The sequence below is a fragment of the Stegodyphus dumicola genome, chromosome 2, assembly GCF_044657685.1.
Source record: "Stegodyphus dumicola isolate Sdum_Otavi_A_Nest chromosome 2, ASM4465768v1".
Classification (NCBI taxonomy): Eukaryota; Metazoa; Arthropoda; class Arachnida; order Araneae; family Eresidae; genus Stegodyphus; species Stegodyphus dumicola.
Genome location: NC_140769.1, coordinates 163,884,023 through 163,904,717, shown reverse-complemented (window position 1 = coordinate 163,904,717; position 20,695 = coordinate 163,884,023). Strand labels below are relative to the sequence as shown.

Below are 20,695 nucleotides of genomic sequence, written 5' to 3'. Positions count from 1 at the left end.
TCTAAAACGCTTAAAGCACACGAAATAACATACTTGAAGATATTACTCTTTATTTTTGTTAAAAATTTAGAGTATAGTGAAAATTCAAAGAATTAAATATGTATTTGGAATAATCTTTCATTTTTTCCTACATTAATTTCCCCTGAAGAAGAAGATAACACTGAAAGCGGAAATAGCTGTCGTAATTTCCGTAAGTCAAGAAGAGCAGAAGTTAACAGGAAGTATTGCGTAATGGTATAATGTCATGGCGAAGTTCTTATAGGAGACTTTTAATCTGTTGAACGTGTGATCGTTGGGAAGGTTGTGGTAATTGTTGTCAATGTAAAAAAAAAAAAAAAAAAAATTAACAACACTATTATTCTAGAGTGGTATTCAGTACAAGCTGTGATAAACTTTATATTGTGTTTCATATTCTTTTAATGACGATAGCGATAATACTAAAGAAATTACATTTGCTTCAGTTATCGAAGTAATTTTTCTTAAATCATCATGCGCACAATTGAATATGGGACAACAACACATGTCCCGGCATTTTTGACAAAACTATGGAAATTAGTGACTGATGTTTCATGTGATGAGTTGATATCATGGAGCTTAGTAAGTTCATTTATATTTTTTTATTAGCACATCTAAGAATTAATTTAAGTACATCAAGCATGAGGATTGCCGGCTGTTTGTTATTCTAACGGTCTTAATTTAGCAAGAGTTAAAATTGAAATTTAATCTTTAAAAAAATAAGAAAAAAGTCGATCAGAGAACGCAATAGTAATTTTAAAATAATTTCTTCTTGACTATTTTGAACTTGCGCACTTTTATGTAACTTTAAGGTAATCTTGATAAATATTAATTATCTGTTGCTGTCTTATTTTTCAGGACATTTTTTCTTCTCTTTTAATTCGAATAATAATAGTTAAAAAGTGCTTTATTGATAGAATTAGGTATCACAAACTATAAATGTTTAAGACTGAAACGTTGAGAAAGTATATAGCACGTGCAATATTCACCACTTCATTAAGTACTGTACTTGGGCAGTATGCACTATAAGTTAGAATATTTATGTTTTAAATAAAATTTATGTGCTTTGTATCAAATTAATTGTAATTGCTATTGAACTTAGTTATGTAATTACAGAAGTATTCTTAAACAAATGCTTGTGTATAAAAACTGTCTGTCATTTTAGTGGTTAAAAACATAATTAATTTAGAAGAATCTTGAATAGAGTACATTCAGGCTAGTTAAATACTAGAATGCATATTATTTCTATAGTAACTGCTAGACTAATTTGTTTGTAATTGAAAATAAATATTTTGATTAAGTGTTTGTGTGTGATCTTTTATAATTTTTCCCTTTTCAATTTATAATTTAGTTTTTGAAGTGTGTTAACTAATAGATTTTTTGCAGGACTTTATAACAATTAAGATCTTGTAAAATATAGAATTTAAAAGAAAGACCTTTGCTATAGATATATGTATATTTTTTTTCCCTGGGAATAGTTATATCTTGTCATCTTTTTCTAATAGTTTTATTTTAAATTTGCCTTTGCCAAAATTTTAAGTATATACTTACTGTACATATTTATATATGAAATTATGTACATTTGCAATTATCAGCATTAATTATATTCAATCATCATATTATGTCAGTTTTCACTGTGTTTTCAATACGTTTCTTGAAAAATAAGATGCTTTTCTGTTATGTACACATGTATATGTGTAGTTAACTATATGTGTGTGTATACACACATACTTTCTGAATACCTTTCTGGATCTGATTCCAATAACAGAAAAGCACTGAAAATAATTAATTTTAGTTATTTACTTCAATATTAAAGTAAGTAACTAAAATTAAGTCATTATGAAGACAAAAGCTGTACTAAGAAGGAAAGTTCACTATTTCTTGGTAAAATTAAGAATTTTATTAAAGCTCGTTCATTGATAAAACTGTGGCACTTTTCATTATTATAATGGAAAACTTAGAAAATCAGCTGATGGTAAGTTGGTCTTACTGATAGAATTTTTTTTTTTTTTTTTTTTTTTTTTTTTTCTCCTTTTATTACAAATTGAACTGTTTTGTACTTGGAGATGGGAAGAAGAAAGTTTGTATCTTATTAGCAAATGCTATATATTTTTTATGGTCTTTCAGGTAATCTGTAACATGGTTCACACATAATTTCATATAAGATAAAACTTTCTGAATAATGAAGCAATATAAAAATGGCTTATTTTTATTAGCAAATAAAGGTTATTTTTGTAAATAATGTTTTGTTAATTTTTTATCCAAAAGTAGCAGTAAGTGGATAAGTGTCTAATTTTTTTATTATAATTTTCTATTAATGAGATATATTCCAGGTAATGTTTTCATTTTTTCTTTTTTAATAACATAAAATGACAATGTTTTCTTCACTACAAAAGATGTCATTATTTGAGTTTTATTATATAATGTGCAGACTTCATATCATATATAATTTTTAGTGCCTGCTTTCTTCAAAAGGGTAGAAGAACTTTTTCAACAAACTTTTGTAAATATTCCAACACTGAGGAAATTTGAAAATCCTTATTTGAACTATCTTGTTCAATTAGTTTGCATTTGAAAAATGAAATTTTAATGGTTTGATTAAATATGTATATTATCTCTTTAAAGTAAATTTTGGAAATTCAAATTAAATTTTTATAAACATTTAATTCTCTAAATTAGTGCGATTCTTTTTCTTTAATATTTGCATCATTAAAATGTTATAGAAGAATAATTTCCACTTTAAATTGTATTAGGTGGTTATATACATACTCTCAGATTATATTAAAGCAAAATATTCTTATCTGTTGAATAAGTTATGCAAGGGAAAGTATCGGTTATATTAAAATCTTCTGCAGAAGTAAATCCTCCCATGTTAAACTGAATTTGTTTGTGAAATGTCCTTTCAGGAGCACTAATAAACTATAATAAAAAATCAAAAGACTGATTTGCAGTTAAATTTCGGATTCATCCAAGTTTGCTTTGTTGATCACTATTCAGTTATTTCTGTGGTTAAAAAATTTAAAGAATATATGCACCATTCACCATGACAAAAATATAATAGAAAAAGATTTTTCTCAGAATGATAGTTTATACATGTATATAAAATAAGTGATAAATAAAATCATTTTAAAAGATCAGGCTTGTAGTTTTGATGATAGTGACATCATTCTACAAGAAAAGGGAAAAGCAAAAAGACTAATACCAAGATTCTCGTGACTGTCAGAAAAACATTAATATTGAAAAGCGCTGTTGGATCATATAATAACAAACTTTTCCGTTCAGTAATTTGCAATCAATTATTGAAAAATGACTGCATTCCTGAATGGTAACAAATTTGTAATTAAAATTTGCAGTTATAAAATATCACTTAAAAATGATAAGACAAATTTAAAAAAATATTTTCTTAAATTTTACTTATAATCTTTAGTTTCAAATCAGTCATTGATTATACAATTCCATTAAACCAAAAGTTTTGATTTGTTTTAAGTTGCAGTCAAGAAAATGCTCAAGTGTTAAATGATTAACAACCTAAAAGTTTCACATTATAATTTACTTTCAAATGAATCATAAATTGCATAGACTTTAAAAGACAAGAATGTTTAACTTGCTATAAGATTTAGTGATGGAGAGGATTCATATGCAAAAGATTCAAATTAAAAGTTTTAACTTTCCACATTAATATGAATAGATAGATTTCCTTTGGAAAACATTGTTTTCCTGTGAACTGTCAAAAATAAGTTTTAATTATTAATATAAATGCATATGAACTATGCAAAATGGTTACTGATTTAATGGTTAAATTTTTTATTCATATTGTTCTGTGATAAATTGTTATTCAGTCAAGAATTTTGCGTTTCCATTGTAATGGTTTAATATTTTTATAGTTTACTGAAAACATTACTGGTGAATGAAGATTTTAAATTCTAGAAGGAGAGAAATGAAAGTTTGATTCATATAAAAAGAACTATTCAGCTATTTGCATTAAAATTTACCATTTCTGTTCAAATTTTTCAGTAGTTGTGTTCAATTATAAGCTGAATGGGAAAATACTTTATAGCTCATAAAGTGGTTTAATAACACATATTTCTGTAAAATATGATTTTATCAGTTATATTTTACTCAAAATTTTATTTCAAATAATTTTATATATATTAGACATTTATAAGCCTCTATGAAGTTAGATACACTGAAAACAATATGTGAATTCTGCATTTATTTTTTTTAATATTTCATAGTTAGGTTTGCCAAGTGCAGAATAAAAATTATAATCATTATATTGTATATATTTTCTTTATTATTAATATTTATTGTTGTTTATACCAAATCCTATGTATATTATATGAAAAATATAAGAAGGTTTTGTTCTTACATTGAATTATTTAGAATTTTTAAAAAGATTGGTTACAGGATTTCCGTTTTCTATTCATATAATTCTAAAACTGTAGAAGCTTTTCTTTTTTCGATTTCCATAAACTGCTGCACTATATTTTCAGCCAATACAGTACAACAGTTTATGGAAAATAAATTAATACATACTTGAAAATTTGCCCTTAGAATATTTGAGAATAAAGTAAAAGAACTTAAGAAATGATTATATGTACCGTTTATCATCATATACTTCCAGTTGGGAACAATAATAATTTTTTTTCTGTTTTTACATAACTCATTTTAATTCAACTGCTGTTTGAAACGAGATTTTTAATTTGTGTATGTCTTTAAAATAACTAAATAAATAAACAAGGTGCTCTTTTTATTATTATTATTTCTTGTGGGTATTAAAAAACTATGATTAATGAAAAATAATAAAAGTTAAGAATAATTACTTCATAATTACTGTATTTCGTTTTAGAAATGAATATGATGTCAAGTAAATCCATTAGTAAAACAGTATATATGAGCTAATAATATCTTACTAATGAGAAACATGTTGAGAAAAGAAGTATATGAAATGTTTCCTTTATAATAATTTACTAGAATTTTAAATAAACGGTTAATAATGTCATTGAAAACAGAGGTTCAGTTTACTTTATATTCAAGCCTTAGACATGTACTTGATAAAAATATCCTGTTCTTCTCATTGATGTGTCTGCTTACTGACAGAATTCTGCAAGCAGCTAATCAGTTGGTTTTCTGTGTGTCAGTCTGACACACATATAACAACAGTCTGCATATTTCATCATAAAATTCTCATGCATCTAAAAGTTTCGAATTATTTACTAATATATACCCTCGGGCCGCTCCAACGGCCGGAAAGCATTGGTCGCGAATAGGCGAATCCATCGGTAATTTATCCATCGACAACATTACCCAGGGTGCACCATAAATTGTGAACTCGTATTACACACGCGGGAAGAGAAAAGGCAGCTTCAAATATTCTTACCTTCCCCGGGATTTGAACCCGGGCTCAAGGTTATGGTAGCCGACACCAGTACCTCCATGACGACGGGGTGGCTAGAAATAAAATATATTTGAAATATACTTTTTGCATATTTTAATTATTTAAGAAAAGAGAAATAAAATCTTTCAATTAAAAGGAATCAAATGAATTTTTTAACTTCTACTCGAAAGTGTATATTAATAGAAGTAAAATGCTGAAAAGGTGTGTGTTCTTGAAGAGATTTTCATGATGAATTTTTTTTTTCCACTAAAACATCCTTTCGATTTTAAGCTGATATCTCAAAGTTCATCAAATTCAATAACAATTTATTTCCGCCAACGTACCCGTTAAAGACATACCCGATCTATGGGTAGAAAAGTGATGTAAGAAAGTAAACTTCATTACACATCTTCACTTGAGAAGGGGGGGAAGAAAGAAGGAAGAGAAAATAGATAAGATTGTAGCTTAATGTATAAAACTTTGAAAAGTAAATAATCCATTTATATCGATAAAAGATACAAAGAAAATAATAAAGAATGTGCTTACGGGATCATTGAAACGAAAAAAGGAAGGAAGGAAAACTGTGTGAAGATTAGGAAAAATGAAGAAACAATTTTTAGACCTTTACATTTTCATTGCCTAGGAAATGTGTTTCCCTTGCAGAGTCGTAGCTAGGGTTTTCAGCGCCCAGGGACAACTGAAGATTTCGCGCCCCCTACTGCCAAGGATAGAAAACATTTAATTCTAAAATGCCGTAACATCAGTTTGGCGCCTCTTGGATCCTGCGCCCGGGGACAGATGCCCCCCTTGCCCCCCTCTAGCTTCGCCCCTGTTCCCTTGGCTACTAATTATGTGAAAAAGGTCAAATTTTGGTTTTATTTGAACTTAGGGATAATTTTTGTAAAGTGCATCATAACTGATATTTAATAATACACAGTAGTGCATATTAAGAATGAAGTTTGTTCTTCATATTTATCTGAAAAAAAAAATTATCTGCATACAGTTTTTCATCGCATTTTAAGATATGGAATATTTTTATGTCGAGTTATTTTTATCGGTAGGTCAAGCTCTTCATAATAAATGCAAGAGAATTTTATGAAAATAATTGTAAAGTTTAATTCTCTTGGTTACCATCCAATGTTAAACTCTATGTAGACGTTGAGCGACTGAGACGATGAGTCTTGAAGTACCTCAGATATTTGAAAAGGGTGTAGTAAAAAACCCTCTATTTAAAACTAAATAAGTTAAACAGAAGGCTTCGCCAGCATTTACAGCGAGAAACTTTAAAGCAGTAAATAAAATGTGTAGCTAAATTTAAATAAATCAGTAGCCAAAAGTACATAGAGCTATTTAATGTAAAGTTGCCTCAGAACTTTACCGGCTTGGATTTCGACTATCGGCAATTTATAATGCAAGGCCGAAGACAGGAACTTTTTATCTTAAAGTAGCAAACTTCGTAACGTGGCCACGAGTGGCGGCAAAACACGCTCTATCTTAACAATCTCAAAATCTCCCTATAAATACACGCGAACCAATTTGCATTCTGCCTGGAAAACGGGAAGAGAAAAGTGACAGTATACCTTCAAAACATAATACAACTGGTTATTCAATTTATAAGAAACTCACAAAATGATAAACTCTTTTTATCATCTTTTTTTGTAAAATCAAAATCTTCATATTAAAGGTATGCTTAAAATCTGATTCGAGCTAAACATGCCCGATTTGTTTATAAAAACCGTTGTTTATGAGAACGCGTACGAAAGAGGTGGCGTTACTTGACTGAAACATTGTTATGAGCATGGTTGCCAGAGTTTGTCACATTCTGATAATTTGACGATTTTTACTAAATAGGTTGCATTAATGCATAAATACCTAATTCGCAAGAAATTTGTTCCTGGGGGATAGACTGTGAATTCCATATTTATGAAGATGTAAATGATTGATTTCTGAAGAGAAACTGAGTTAGGCTTGGAAAAATTCAGTTGAATTACTGATTTCTTTTGCAAAACAATCCGCCGTCACACTGAGTTCCATTCTTGCCAGTCAGTTTCCAGAAAAGAAAGTGTCACATTCTCAACCCAACCTCTTATTTATCAGATGTGGCACCTGCAGATTACTTAGTCTTCCCTAAATCTCACCTCAAAAACCATTATTTTAATTTTATTGAAGAGATTCAGAAAACCGTAAATTGAGACTTTTAAAGAATTTGAAAAGAATGAGATTTAGGAATAAATCAAACATTTGCATGAACGTGTAAGCACTGTATTAACACACAAGGATTGCATTTTGTAAACTGAAAGCAGTTTTCCATTTTGTACGAATTTTGCCCTAAAACTTTGTAGACGCAGTGTGTATTAATCATAAAAAAATTGTTTTAAAGTGTTTTGGTTTATATAAAATCCGATTAAAGGAAACCTCTTTGTTCATATTTATGTCTCATAAATTTAGTTATTATTTTTTAAGATACTTAGAAATGTTTTTAAAAAATGAAAGCTGAAGATTGATAAATAAGCAGAGCAAAACAAATATCTTTTACCTGAAGTTCGTAATCAAACTTGTATTTAAAAAAAAACTTTTAAGACGCATAATTTTTTTAAATTTGGAATTAGCAAGTTTTTAAAAAATCAAAGGTTTTCAATTTATTTTTAAAAGTTTTTAAATTTTTTCTTAATTTGCCATTTTTATACTGCAATTCTATTCACAATGAAGAATTTCGTGTAACGTTAGTTTCCTTGTAAGCTTCAGGATAGGTAAGAAAGTTAACATTAAAGGTGAGTGAACAAATTTACGTCAAAACTATCTGAAAAGTTCTTAAATTTATTTTTAAAAGCTTTTTAGTTTTATTCTAAATTTAGCATTTTCACTATATAATTGTATTCTAATGTAATAATTTCCTAAAATGTTAGTTTCTTTATAAAATTCTAAAAGATGTGCTTTGATTTCCTACATTTTAAGATTTAAGATAACGTACGTAGATTTTCTGTCATACTTTTTTTGCTATAATTGATGTAAAACTGATTATTCGCTTGTAGTTTTAACTTTTTTAACATTAAGAAGAATTTAAAAAAATTATTGACTGTTTTCGGCGTACTGTGATAAATTCTAAAAATGTAACGAATTCCTTCTATATAATCATTTAAACTATCAAAGATAGTGTTGCGTGCGTACGGGTTCGTTATGAAATGAATGCACAAGTCCGATGAAAAAAAAATGAACAAAAATTTATTATTATCACAACAAAAATGCTTAAATTTTCTCAAATTATCACGCAGTATTACAATATCTCACAGTAGTTTTCTTTTAACTACTCAAATGTCCAATAGAACGTAATTCAAAACAGCTAAAGAACGCTAATCCACGAATTCGCTACAATCAACAACAGTAGTTTTTTTTAAACAACAAACTAAGCAACTACTACAAACTGAGATGTTTTCCTCCTTTTATAAGATTTTAAAATCACGCGCTAGAATTTTCCAGTACTTTCTCGAAATCAAAAAGAGATATTTATTTATTTAATGCACGCGCTCTTGTATTTTCAATTTTCCGGCTTAGCTTTCTTTTAATATTCGTCACGCGCTGCACTGCGCGAGAAATAAAACCAATTAATTTATAATTGAACTAATATTAGCTTTTTAAATACCAAATTCGTAACACTGCCCCCTTCCCAAGGACTGCACGTCCCGGGAAGTACAATCCCTGGACAGGAAGCTAAATTTACAACTGTGGCATAAATGCAACTGAGGCATAAACATTACATTACAATATCAAACAATATAAACAATAAATGCAATAACTAACTTGAACAAATCAAATGCTATCAAATACTAAATACAAAACAAATACTAAATACAAATCAAATACTAAATACAAATCAAGTACTAAATGCAAATCAAATACTAAATACAAATCAAATCAAATACACATTTATAAACAAAAAGGACCATGGTCTTATACTATTTACATTATGTACTATGGCCATAGTAATGAGCTAACCTGTCGTAAGAGTTCGAAGACTCACGGATCCGAACCACGACGTCATTCGTGTTCAGCACTGTATATGGACCATCCGAAGGTGACTGTAATTTAGGTGACAGTCCTTTTCGTTGAATCGGGTTCCACAACCACACCTTGTCTCCTTTGTTGGATCTATGTCTAGTAGCTCTTGTGTCGCATCTGGTCTTCGTTTTCTCCGTCGCCAAGTTGACTCGCTTTCGTGCAGAACGGTGCATCCCCTCAAACCGGGCCTGGGCATCTTGGATGTGTTCCTCAGGCGATGAAGGCGCATCCGTAGGGAGACTAAACAGGCGGTCACAAGGCAGACGAAGGTCTCGACCGAAGAACTTCTGAGATGGAGAATAGCTGATAGTCTTGCGTTTCTTTTCGACCCTGATATGATTTCGGCAGCTTCCCGAGCTCGATCTTTCGGACAAGGCGTCGACATTTCCAGGCGAGGATCCCTTTTGAGGATGGATAGTCATGCCATCAGATGCTGAAAGCAGCTTATTGTTTTTGAAATCTAAGGAAAAATTGTATTTCCTTAAAAAGTGCAATCCGAGTATGCATGGATCTGTAATATCCGCCACATATGCCGTGTGATGGTAGGCGGCACTTCCAAACGTGATTTTCAGGTTTAACTTCCCAGCTACGTCGATCTTATCACCAGACGCAGTCTGAAGGGTAACATAGGATGGCGTCCAAATAAGTTTATCTTTAAACTGTTCAGCTAAATCTTTCCTAATGATGGTAACATTAGCTCCTGTGTCAATGATCATATTGCAAGGAATTCCATCGATATTCCCATTGATGGACAGTCCGTTATTGTTGCCACTCACTATAGAGATCTTAAGCGCTTTAAAACAGGGTTTCTCATTATCTGGCAACCTCCGTTCCTTGATATGGTCATTAATTTGTTTCCTGCGTCGTTGCTCAGAAATTGTCTCAATTTTCGTACCCTGGGGTGTTCTGCAATTCTTTCGTACGTGGCCTTCAGCTCCACAGTTCCAGCACTTTGGTTTCTTGTCAGTCCTTTTCCTTCCCGTGGCATTTAATTGTCTGTTTAAATCGTATGCTTTATTTTCCGTGCTCTGGGGAGTTCTGCAGTTCCTTCGTAGGTGGCCTTCAACACCGCAATTCCAGCACTTTAGGGTCGGTTTCGTTTCACCACTATTCCGTCTTAAAGCATTCACTGGTCTTGTCAACTCATCCGTTTTATTATCCGTGCCCTGGGGTGTTCTGCAATGCCGTCGTAGGTGATCTTCAGAACCACATCTCCAGCATCTTACAGCCACTTTGTTCTCACTGCTACTCCGTATCAAAGCATCGACTTGTCTGGATAAATCATCTAAACGAGCCAGCAATTGGTCCCCTGGGTCGTGGACTCGCACAGCTCTGACTGGGTAGCGATCTCTAAGAGTTGCTTGCTGGGCTGCCTCCAATTTCACGGCGTACAACAGAGCGCTTTTTACATCCTTTACATCTGCCATTCGTAGAGCTTTTTGTATTTCAGTATCCCGGATGCCGTCGATAAAGTATTGCAAGGACAGGATTTCCCTTGTTTCTGTCGGGCACTCCGAAAAGGCGTGATGTGACAGCCTTTCAACATCCGTGGCGAGCTCCTGGAGTGATTCGGTGGGCTTCTGTTGACGGGATTTTAATTGAAGCCTGCTGTAGTCTTTTAAACATTTCTCGCCAAAGCGCAGCTCCAAAGCGCCGGACAGAGCTTCGAAATCTAACCTTTTGTTTTCGGGAAGAGTCTGAAGGATATCCGCTGCGTCGGCTCTTAAAGAAGCGGCGAGATGACAGGCCTTAGCTTGGGAATCCCATCCATTCGCATCCGCAACGATAGAAAACTGGGTCTTGTACACTTGCCAGGATGTCTTCCCATCATATGTGGATAGCTTCAGAAATGGACGAGCAGGCATCGGTAAGAATTTAAAATCATCATTCTTGCTCCCTGCCGTCGCTACGAATTTCTTTAACGTTTCCATTCCTTTGGCAACTGCAAAAACTCTCTCATCAATTTGTTGTTCGACTTGGTGTTGGACGGCACAAACTCTTCCTTCAATTCGTTCCTCCACAGCCGAAACTCTCCCTTCTATATGTTCTTTTACAGAAGAAACTTTTTTTTCTATTTCTTCTTTCACCTAAGAAACTCTTTCTTCAATTTGATCTTTTACGAAAGAAACTTTTTCTTCAATTTGTCCAACTTTATTTTCAACTGTGTCAATTCTGCCTTCCATAGCTTCAAATTTATTTTCTATTATGCAGGTAATTTCTCTTTTCATTTCTTCTTGACATGCTTCAATCTTTTCTTGACCAGCTTGAACGGCTTTCATTTCGTCCTTAACGGATTCCTGGCCCAATTTCATTTCTTCCTTAACGGATTCCTGGCCCAATTTCATTTCTTCCTTAACGGATTTGACGGCCCCTTCCATCTTTTCTTGGAAAGCAGCAAATGCAGTCATCATTTGCCTGAATTGTTCTTCCATCGCTCTTGTTATTGGCATTCAAACCCCACTCCTGACACCAAAAATTGTTGCGTGCGTACGGGTTCGTTATGAAATGAATGCACAAGTCCGATGAAAAAAAATGAACAAAAATTTATTATTATCACAACAAAAATGCTTAAATTTTCTCAAATTATCACGCAGTATTACAATATCTCACAGTAGTTTTCTTTTAACTACTCAAATGTCCAATAGAACGTAATTCAAAACAGCTAAAGAACGCTAATCCACGAATTCGCTGCAATCAACAACAGTAGTTTTTTTTAAACAACAAACTAAGCAACTACTACAAACTGAGATGTTTTCCTCCTTTTATAAGATTTTAAAATCACGCGCTAGAATTTTCCAGTACTTTCTCGAAATCAAAAAGAGATATTTATTTATTTAATGCACGCGCTCTTGTATTTTCAATTTTCCGGCTTAGCTTTCTTTTAATATTCGTCACTCGCTGCACTGCGCGAGAAATAAAACCAATTAATTTATAATTGAACTAATATTAGTTTTTTAAATACCAAATTCGTAACAATAGATAAAAAAATCAGAGGTTTTGATAGAATCAAAATAGCATTTAAAGCGCTTCTAAATAAAGCACATTTTTGTTTTTAAGAATTTAAACCCTCGTCGTGGCATACACCAAACTCTTAATTCGTATAATAATTTAAAGATGTTAGAAAATACATTGTTGAAAAAGAAATCCCTCCACTCAAAAAAAAAAAAAAAAAAAAAAAATTGTATGTAGAGATCGTGCGACGTTTTGAACAGTTGATGAAAATCACTGGGATGTATTCAGAAACATAAAATGCTTCATGATTAGTTAGACCAAGAAATTGAGATGGCGTTACAGACTTTCTAGTGAGTCGAAAACGTGGGATGGGAAATTTAATGTATTAATCGAGGCAAAAATTTCACCTCGTTTTATTTTTACAAAATAGTCAAGTTTTTTATTATTATTTATTAAAGATGCGGTGCGTATTAAAAAAATAAACATCTGATTTCTAAATATCATCTGGTTCCAGATGTGAATATCTTTTGTAAATAACGAGTTGTTTTAAACAAAGCATATCAAAATCTTTGATTTGTAATCATTAATTGTTAAAGTGTATCAGTATTTTAGATGGGATTTTTATTTGAGTTATAAATATTGTTAAAAATTGAATTTTTCAGAAAAGTACCCTTAAAACTCTGGTAAATTAAAATAAATCGTAAAAGGGCGTAAAAAAGAAAACTAGACTCCCTTCCCCCCCCCCCAGATTATGTTAAATCATAATCTCGTAAAGACAGCATTGATTATGACTCTTAACAAAAATATGAAAGCATTTCTTAAAATAACCCATTTCATATCCTGGTAGTTGTCGGTTTTACCAACGATTTAACTGGCAGATTTAGTGGGGTGTAACTTTACGGCTAACCACACAAAAGTAAGAAATCCACATAGTCGTTCCCTCGCAAGTCACAGTCTCTGCGCTATTACGAGACGTGAGACGACATAATTTGACATTGCAGGAGCAATAATTTATTCAGTAACGCCTCCACTTGACATTACATAAGCTGACGAGCTGTGCCAAGAGATTTTAGTGATATGGACTGTCTGTTATCAAAGCCTCAATTTCAGGGTGGCTGACGAACCAATGACCCTGTTGCTCCTCTGATATCGTTTCAACTATAACGATTCAAAGGACATGAAATACAACCGAAATATTAAGAGGTCATGACAATTTCAGTCTTCAGGTTATTTCAGACAGAGCAACAGGTCAGAATGTTGCTAAACTCTCGAGTAGAGAGACTCCTGCCGATAACAGGATCCTCACATAATGAGGACAATAACTGTACTTACAGTAATTGTTTCTATGCTTTCAAAGTTGTTACGTATTGTTAATAGAGCTTGTCATAGATTAATAATAAATGTGTTTTAGTTCTGTACGCAGTAAGTAATACGCAATCTAAACAAATTGACAAACTAGCCAGTTACCAGTCTTTACATGAAGTCGCCCCCACCCCAACGTCAAACAATATAGCAAACCCGAAAACCATAATTAAGTAATGAGAAGTGTGATTCTTTTTCATTCGTAAGAAATCATCCCCCTTCTCCTTCCTTTGAATAAGAATGATGGACAATTTTTAATTTACCGTTAAGTGAAAATGAAGCTATTGCATTCTTCCAAGAAATGAGTATTTTACCATACACCTGAATTTGCGAAAATTGGTATGAAATGAAACCATCTACCATATCTGGACCTTTACGGAGATGCAGTAAGAAAAACTGAAATAAAAAGACCTTCATATTGTTGACCTACATATTGTCTAAAAATTCCATTGGTCAGAAAGTTTTCCCTATGGGCTCTAAACGAATAGTGCTTTGATCACTGGTGAAACTGACAGGAACCCAATTTGTTTGTTAAATTAAATTATTAATTCGAAAAGTGTAATGATCTTTTAAAATTGTATCTCAGCATTCCTCCTTTTCATTGTATACCTGTGACAATATAAATGTCAAGAAAGTCGATATCAAAAACAAGCTTCAGTTAGCATTTCAGCAGGATACTGTTATAAGATTTTTTTATTTATTTGATCGGACATGTTTCAAATGTGATGTGACATGTTTTCTGAAAAATCTCCAACTAAATTTAGTCAAGCTGGTAAGCAAATAAAGTGAATATGAATAAAAGATCGTGCATTGAAATCAATCGTATTATTTACTTTTAACTTAATTACTTTAAGATGTTGAGACTGGTATTCAATACAACTAAAAATTGGTCATTGGTGTAACGAAATATCGTTCCTGTATATGACTGCTTATGATCAAGCAAGAAAGCAGGTGTATGTTCTCAGCTTGTTTGATGGCTTTTAATGTGTAACAACTGAATCGATTGTGTAGCGTAAGAACAGCTGCATACGTTATTTAACGTAACCAATCTATTTGTTATAAAGTGATTGTGTAAATATTTTATACTGCTGTTTCAGTTATAAAAGAGACAGATAGATGGGCAGAGTTGTAAACAAATATTAAAGCTTTGTAAACTGTAATAAGTGCTTGTTTTGTATCGTTATATTCATTTCAATCAATCGAACCTTACGGCTGTGCTCAAAAATGCTTCATCTTGATTCAGAACTATCGTGAGCTGAAAAATTAATAGAAAAAGGATAGAAATTACTAAAGAATGAACACATTTCTCAAGTTTTAACTGTTTCTTTATTTGATTTGTCCATAACAGGTATACGTTAGAGGTGTGTGTAGTTTTAGTGGTGCCTTTATTAATTCATTTTAATCACTGTTTGTATAAAACCTGTTAATCTGTTGTTGTCAGTTATACATAGCGGTTATTTGATGGTCTGTTACTTTGCTGAATTTACTTGGGCTTTTCTTTTTGGTAACCAGTTTTTATTGCTTTTGAGATTTTAGCTTATTTTATATAATTTCGAGCATGATTTCTCCATACTCTCGAAAAGGATCTCAGTGGCTAAAGCCCCGAAATACTGGTAGTTTGCACCGGATTCTGTTCCCATCAATTAAATAAGTTAACTGCGTGCGATTTCTGTGGCTTCCCTACCTTCTTTTTTTCGGGGGGGGGGGGTGTAATGTAAATCAAGTAATCTGATTTTCCTGAGTAAATCCTCCAGAAAGATATCCATTTTGGTAGGCAGATAGCCCATGTCGTTATCAAATAATCAAGACGGTCATTAGAAGTTTTTTCCATGTGTCATATGAATTCGAGCAGATTCCTCGTTCCCAACGAAAGCATTCCATCGCTTAAGCAGATAGCCTTACTTTGCTTTTTCGTTATCTAATCCCTTATGAAAGTTCTTTATGATCTTAAAAACTGAATGTAAACAGAATTAGTTATATCTTATATTATTATATTTCTTATTTTATAATTTGTTGCCTTTCTATTTTTAGTTGTTTGATATTCGTATTTCCATTTTTCAAAAAAATGTAAATTCTTCAATTAATAATAAAATACTTTGATATCTACGATATATTAATGTTCTTTTTATTTAAAAGTTTAATTTGATTATCAATGTCATAAACATACAAAATATTAATATGAAAAAACGTAAGAAAAGCAGCTAAGAAAGTTCTTTCAATTTAGTTTAAAATAACGTGCCGAATGACGACTATTGGAGAAACTGAACAGCAAGAATCAAAGTAATGTTTGCAAATGTACTGGGCAGGACTAGTTTCGATGGTTTAAATACAGAACCACCATCGAAACTATCCGTGCAAAATTTACAAACGTTACGTTGATTTTTGTTGTTTAACTTCACCAATAAGCTCTGCTTTGTCTTAAATGAAATTTTAACAGAAGTTTTTATACTTGAATGCAGCGCCTTTCAGCTATCAAGGTAGAATAGAGGTTAATTTATTGCCAAAAACACAAATGATGGTGGAAGCAAAATTCAAAAATCATTTTAATTTTTTTTAAATTGTTATTAAAAGTTTTGAAAACTACTAATGTCATTCAAACTACTAATGTCTTGGTACAGTATCAAACTTTACAGTTAACAATACCAAAATAAATAACAATATCGAATTTAAGGTTAAATAATTTCAATGAAATACCTGTTCTTCATTACAAACATCGCCATTGCTGGAAAAGTGATTGGCAAGATCTGAGCTTCATAGTATCATTTGTATTCGTGTAATGTCTAAGCTAATTTTTTATAGGATTTTACTACTGCATATTGAGTTTTTTTATGTCATTCAGGTGTCTTGAGCATTGAGCGAGACAATAAAAAGAAAAAAAAGTTCTTTTTTATGCTTATCTCCTTTCACAAACTAACGATTTGAATATAAATGCATGATATCGGGCATGATTTTAATTACTGTATTAAATGCTGAGGATTAATTGCATTGTCAATCCTCCTTAACTGCAACTCGCAGTTTTGTATTTAACTGGATGATATAGGTGTCCGCAAAATCGCAACTGCATAACTTTAGCAATAATTTTGATCTGATATTCGTGGGTGAAAAATTGATATTTCATATTAATCGAATGTATTCCTTTTCAAACTAGTAAAATGCATTTGTAATATTTAATGAAAACTATTTTTTGGTGTAGAAAAATTATATTATCCTCTCTTCCTCTGGGCCAAGTGATCGCTAGTTTTTAAAAGATGGCCAGTTTTCCTTTCATAATAAAGTTCTGCACTTTTCTCTCCAGGGTTAGCGACCCCATGCCTTTTTTATTACACAATTTTTACTCATTTTTACTCTTTGGATTAACTTTTTTTCCCGTTGTCTCGTATGATTGTCAGTTTAGTATTTTATACTCAGGTTGTCGAACCCCTTTTCTGTGGTTGCCGAACTCGAGATGTCTGTCGCAATGGCTGCGGTAAGAAAGGATGAAAGTCGTTATCAGTTGTCTTGGAGCAAAATTTCGTAGTCCATATCCTGTTAACGGGAGGGTCAAAAGGGATGGCTAAGTCTTGGGAAATCAAGTGCTTTCGTTAGACCTTTTTCCAGAACCTTTTCTGGCTCTTGATTAGACCTTTCGTATGGGACTTTTCTATTATGATGAAAGCTGCTGTTAATAAATGAGCTGCATTCCTAAAGTAATGTGTGCGAGGTAATTTCGGTATGGGGGGTAATGGGAAGAAATAGAGGAAAATTGTGAGAAAAATTATGTCCTGGATGTGTGCATGTAACTGCAGGACAACTGTCTATAGTGGGCAGGAAATTAGAATCAGAATTTAAGATATTTATTTTATTGAGGGATATATAGCATTCGTAAAAAGAATCCATCTCATACATTTTTTTTTCCAGGAACAAAATACATATAGAATGGTGAATATTTTTGGAATAAAATGACCCAAAAAAAACTGTATAAAAAATGTTGGGGGGATACAAAGATTGGGTTGTGTGAAACCCTATACATAAAGAAAAGAAACAAAAGTACAAATAAATAAAAAAAATAAAATTGCTTTCGTATAAATCTTACTAGAATATTGAATAAAATCTTATTCTGGTTTTTAACCATTTCAGTAATTTTTACATTTATGTGAATATAAAGTTGTATGAGTACATTATCCACTCAGTAGTCTCTCAACATCGAAAATGATACATTACCAATTTAAGAATACAGAACTTACACAAAAATTATATTTAATGCTCTTTGCTGATAAGTTTTTTTTTTTTTTTTTTTTTTTTTTTTTTTTTTTTTCCCTACCCAAATGTTCTTCGTTCTCAGGGAATTAAGTTCGTTGTAAAGTTACTTGTTATCAATTAAGCAATTTGTTACATTCGCCGCATTGAAATTAATAAACCGTATAAATTTAGGTTTTGAAATTTATATAAGCTAGCAGGTTACTAGGAAGAAGTTCTTGTTAACTTTTATAGAACAAAACTGAAATAAAACGTGTTAACGTGGTTATACTAACGTAATTTTTGTTTTGAATATCTTAGAACTAAAAATTTGACCTAAAATTTTGGCACCCGTAAATGGCATCTTTATTACAAATATAAATTCTAAATACTTTCTCTTAAATTATAATGTTTCTAAAAGAGTTAAATTCAGAAGGACATTTTCAAAAGAATACCGTTTGAATCGTTCTGATTAAAATACAATCTGTGAAAGAAATAATTAGATATCCTCTAGCCTAGAACAATTTTAATTCAAAATTATGTGAAAAAAATTCCATGTGGAAGCCTAGTTATCCTAAAAGTATACCGAGCATTGAAAATCGGCTGTACTGATGGATCGTTTCAGCTAATAACCAAACGAACTTGTTAAGTATGCAGACTTGTTTAATGAGATGTAAAGAATGGGTCTGGGAGTGAGGCATCAGTTGGAAGAAAAAGCAGTTTTGTTTAAACTGCAAATAACTTGTAACATTTTATTCTGTCCGGGATTTTTTATTCGTGGAATCTGATTATTTTCGCCGTGATTAGAATGAATTAAAAAGCAGTAGGCCTTTTCAGTTTGAATTTTAATTCGTTTATCTTTAGTCTTGTTAGTTTAATAATAACCTCGTGGTTAAATTAATAATGACGTTAACGAGTTCAATTAACAAAGAAAGAATCGACTTTATTAATGGTTGACGTAGTATAGTTAAATGCATGTAATACGTAGTAATAATAATTAATACATATTTAAATTCTCAACTAACGGGATTAGTATTGTTAACATAACGTTAAAGCATTAATTAACGAAAGTAATGATTAATGGTTTAAATTTTTATAGAGGCCTAGTTTCCTGATTAATTAGCCAGAACAATATCTTTCAAATGGCTGAATGAATTTATGTAAATTAGACAAATTTACATAGATAAACAGTAGTAAATTTTAGAAAATTCATAAGAATCGACAGGAAAATCTCATTACTATTTATTCAAAATGAGCGTTTGAAAGCGTTTTTATTTCTTCGCGAAGACATTATATGTAGCGACTTTTTATTTTTATAAAATGTAGGAACTTTAGAAATTACTTAACTCATTTTATTTTTTTTAACTTCTTATATAAGTGTTCATATCATGCTTAACTTCATAGGTGTTCATATTATGTGAAAACTATGGGGCTTAGAATTAGCTATCCAAAAATGTCACCCATCGTCTGAAAAATTTTAATATTCAAATGTTTAATGTTAATATCTTCAGATTTTAAATGTATAATGCATTTAGTGGAATAGAGAATTTTTCCAAATTTTGTATAAAATGTGAATTTTGAACATACCATAGTATTTTTGAATGAATTAACAGAAAAAATCAAAAATTCGTCAGCCGAGGTTTCCAACAATGAATCATTTTTTCTCTTCACACATCTGACACAGCCTTCAAATAAAATCCCCCGGATGTAAGTTTTTCAGTTTTTGAAAACTGTGCTTAATAGTAAATGTGGAAGAAAAGGTCGAACAAAAATTGTTATTTAATAATGCAAAATAATTATTTTATTGAATATATTAACTTATGCTTGTAAATCTCATAAATTAAATCGTTTTTATTTTGTAGCGAAAATTTGCATGCATGCAGAAGAATGAGAACGAAACTATGTGTATAATATACATTAAACATGTCTGTAAATTACACTAATAACTAATTAAGTATTTAATTTTCGAAAAAGTCTATATTTTATTTGCAGATAACATAATGTTTCCGAATAGAAACCATGGGCAATATAAAAAAATACAGGCTGTTTATAAATGATTGGTACTTTTGTAGAGACATTAGGTACTTTTGAAGCAGGAAACATGAAAAATGAGCAACGCCTTCGCTGGGAATCGAACCATGGACGTCTGGAATACGCGTCCAGCGTACAGATCACCACACCACGAAGGCACGCTTGAAGGCGGGAGAAATACCTTACACGGTTTTTTAAAATGAATAATAAATCTATATATTACTTTATATGGGCAAACGTTATAGCATAAGTGGCGGCAGCTGTCCAAGTTTTTGATGTATTAATTACAGTCCTTCAATATGCGCACTCCAGGTCACACGACATCTGCACGATAATCAAATTCTTCCCATTCTCAGTGTAGCATGTCCGCCGTGACGGTCTGCGGTGCATTCCGACCACAAACTTCCTTAAGGGACACGGGCATTGGCGGTGCATAAACTCGGTCTTTAACAAACTCCCCCCAAAAAAAAGAAATCGCATAGTTATAAATCCGGCGAACGGGATGGCCAGGGGAGAAGGTTGTCTATTATTGCAGGACCCACAATCCAGCGTTGGTGAACAACACGATTATAAATATCTCGTACATTCCTGTGTAAATGGGGCGTAGCACAGTCCAGTTGAAAAATGTAATCATCATAATTAGTGTTTAGCTAATCAGATTTCCGACATGTCTAGAAATGAGTCACC

The 20,695-nt window shown here is 31.7% G+C and overlaps 1 protein-coding gene across 1 annotated transcript in view; it reads left to right on the top strand.

Annotated features, from left to right (window-relative positions):
• Window positions 1-228: 228 nt before the first annotated feature.
• Window positions 229-20,695, top strand: part of LOC118186115 (uncharacterized) — a 193,772-nt gene continuing 173,305 nt past the window's right edge. The window contains exon 1 of the mRNA XM_035356139.2: window positions 229-597. Within this exon, the coding sequence (XP_035212030.2) occupies window positions 490-597 (108 nt within the window). The 5' untranslated portion in view covers window positions 229-489. The remainder of the gene's footprint in view (window positions 598-20,695) is intronic.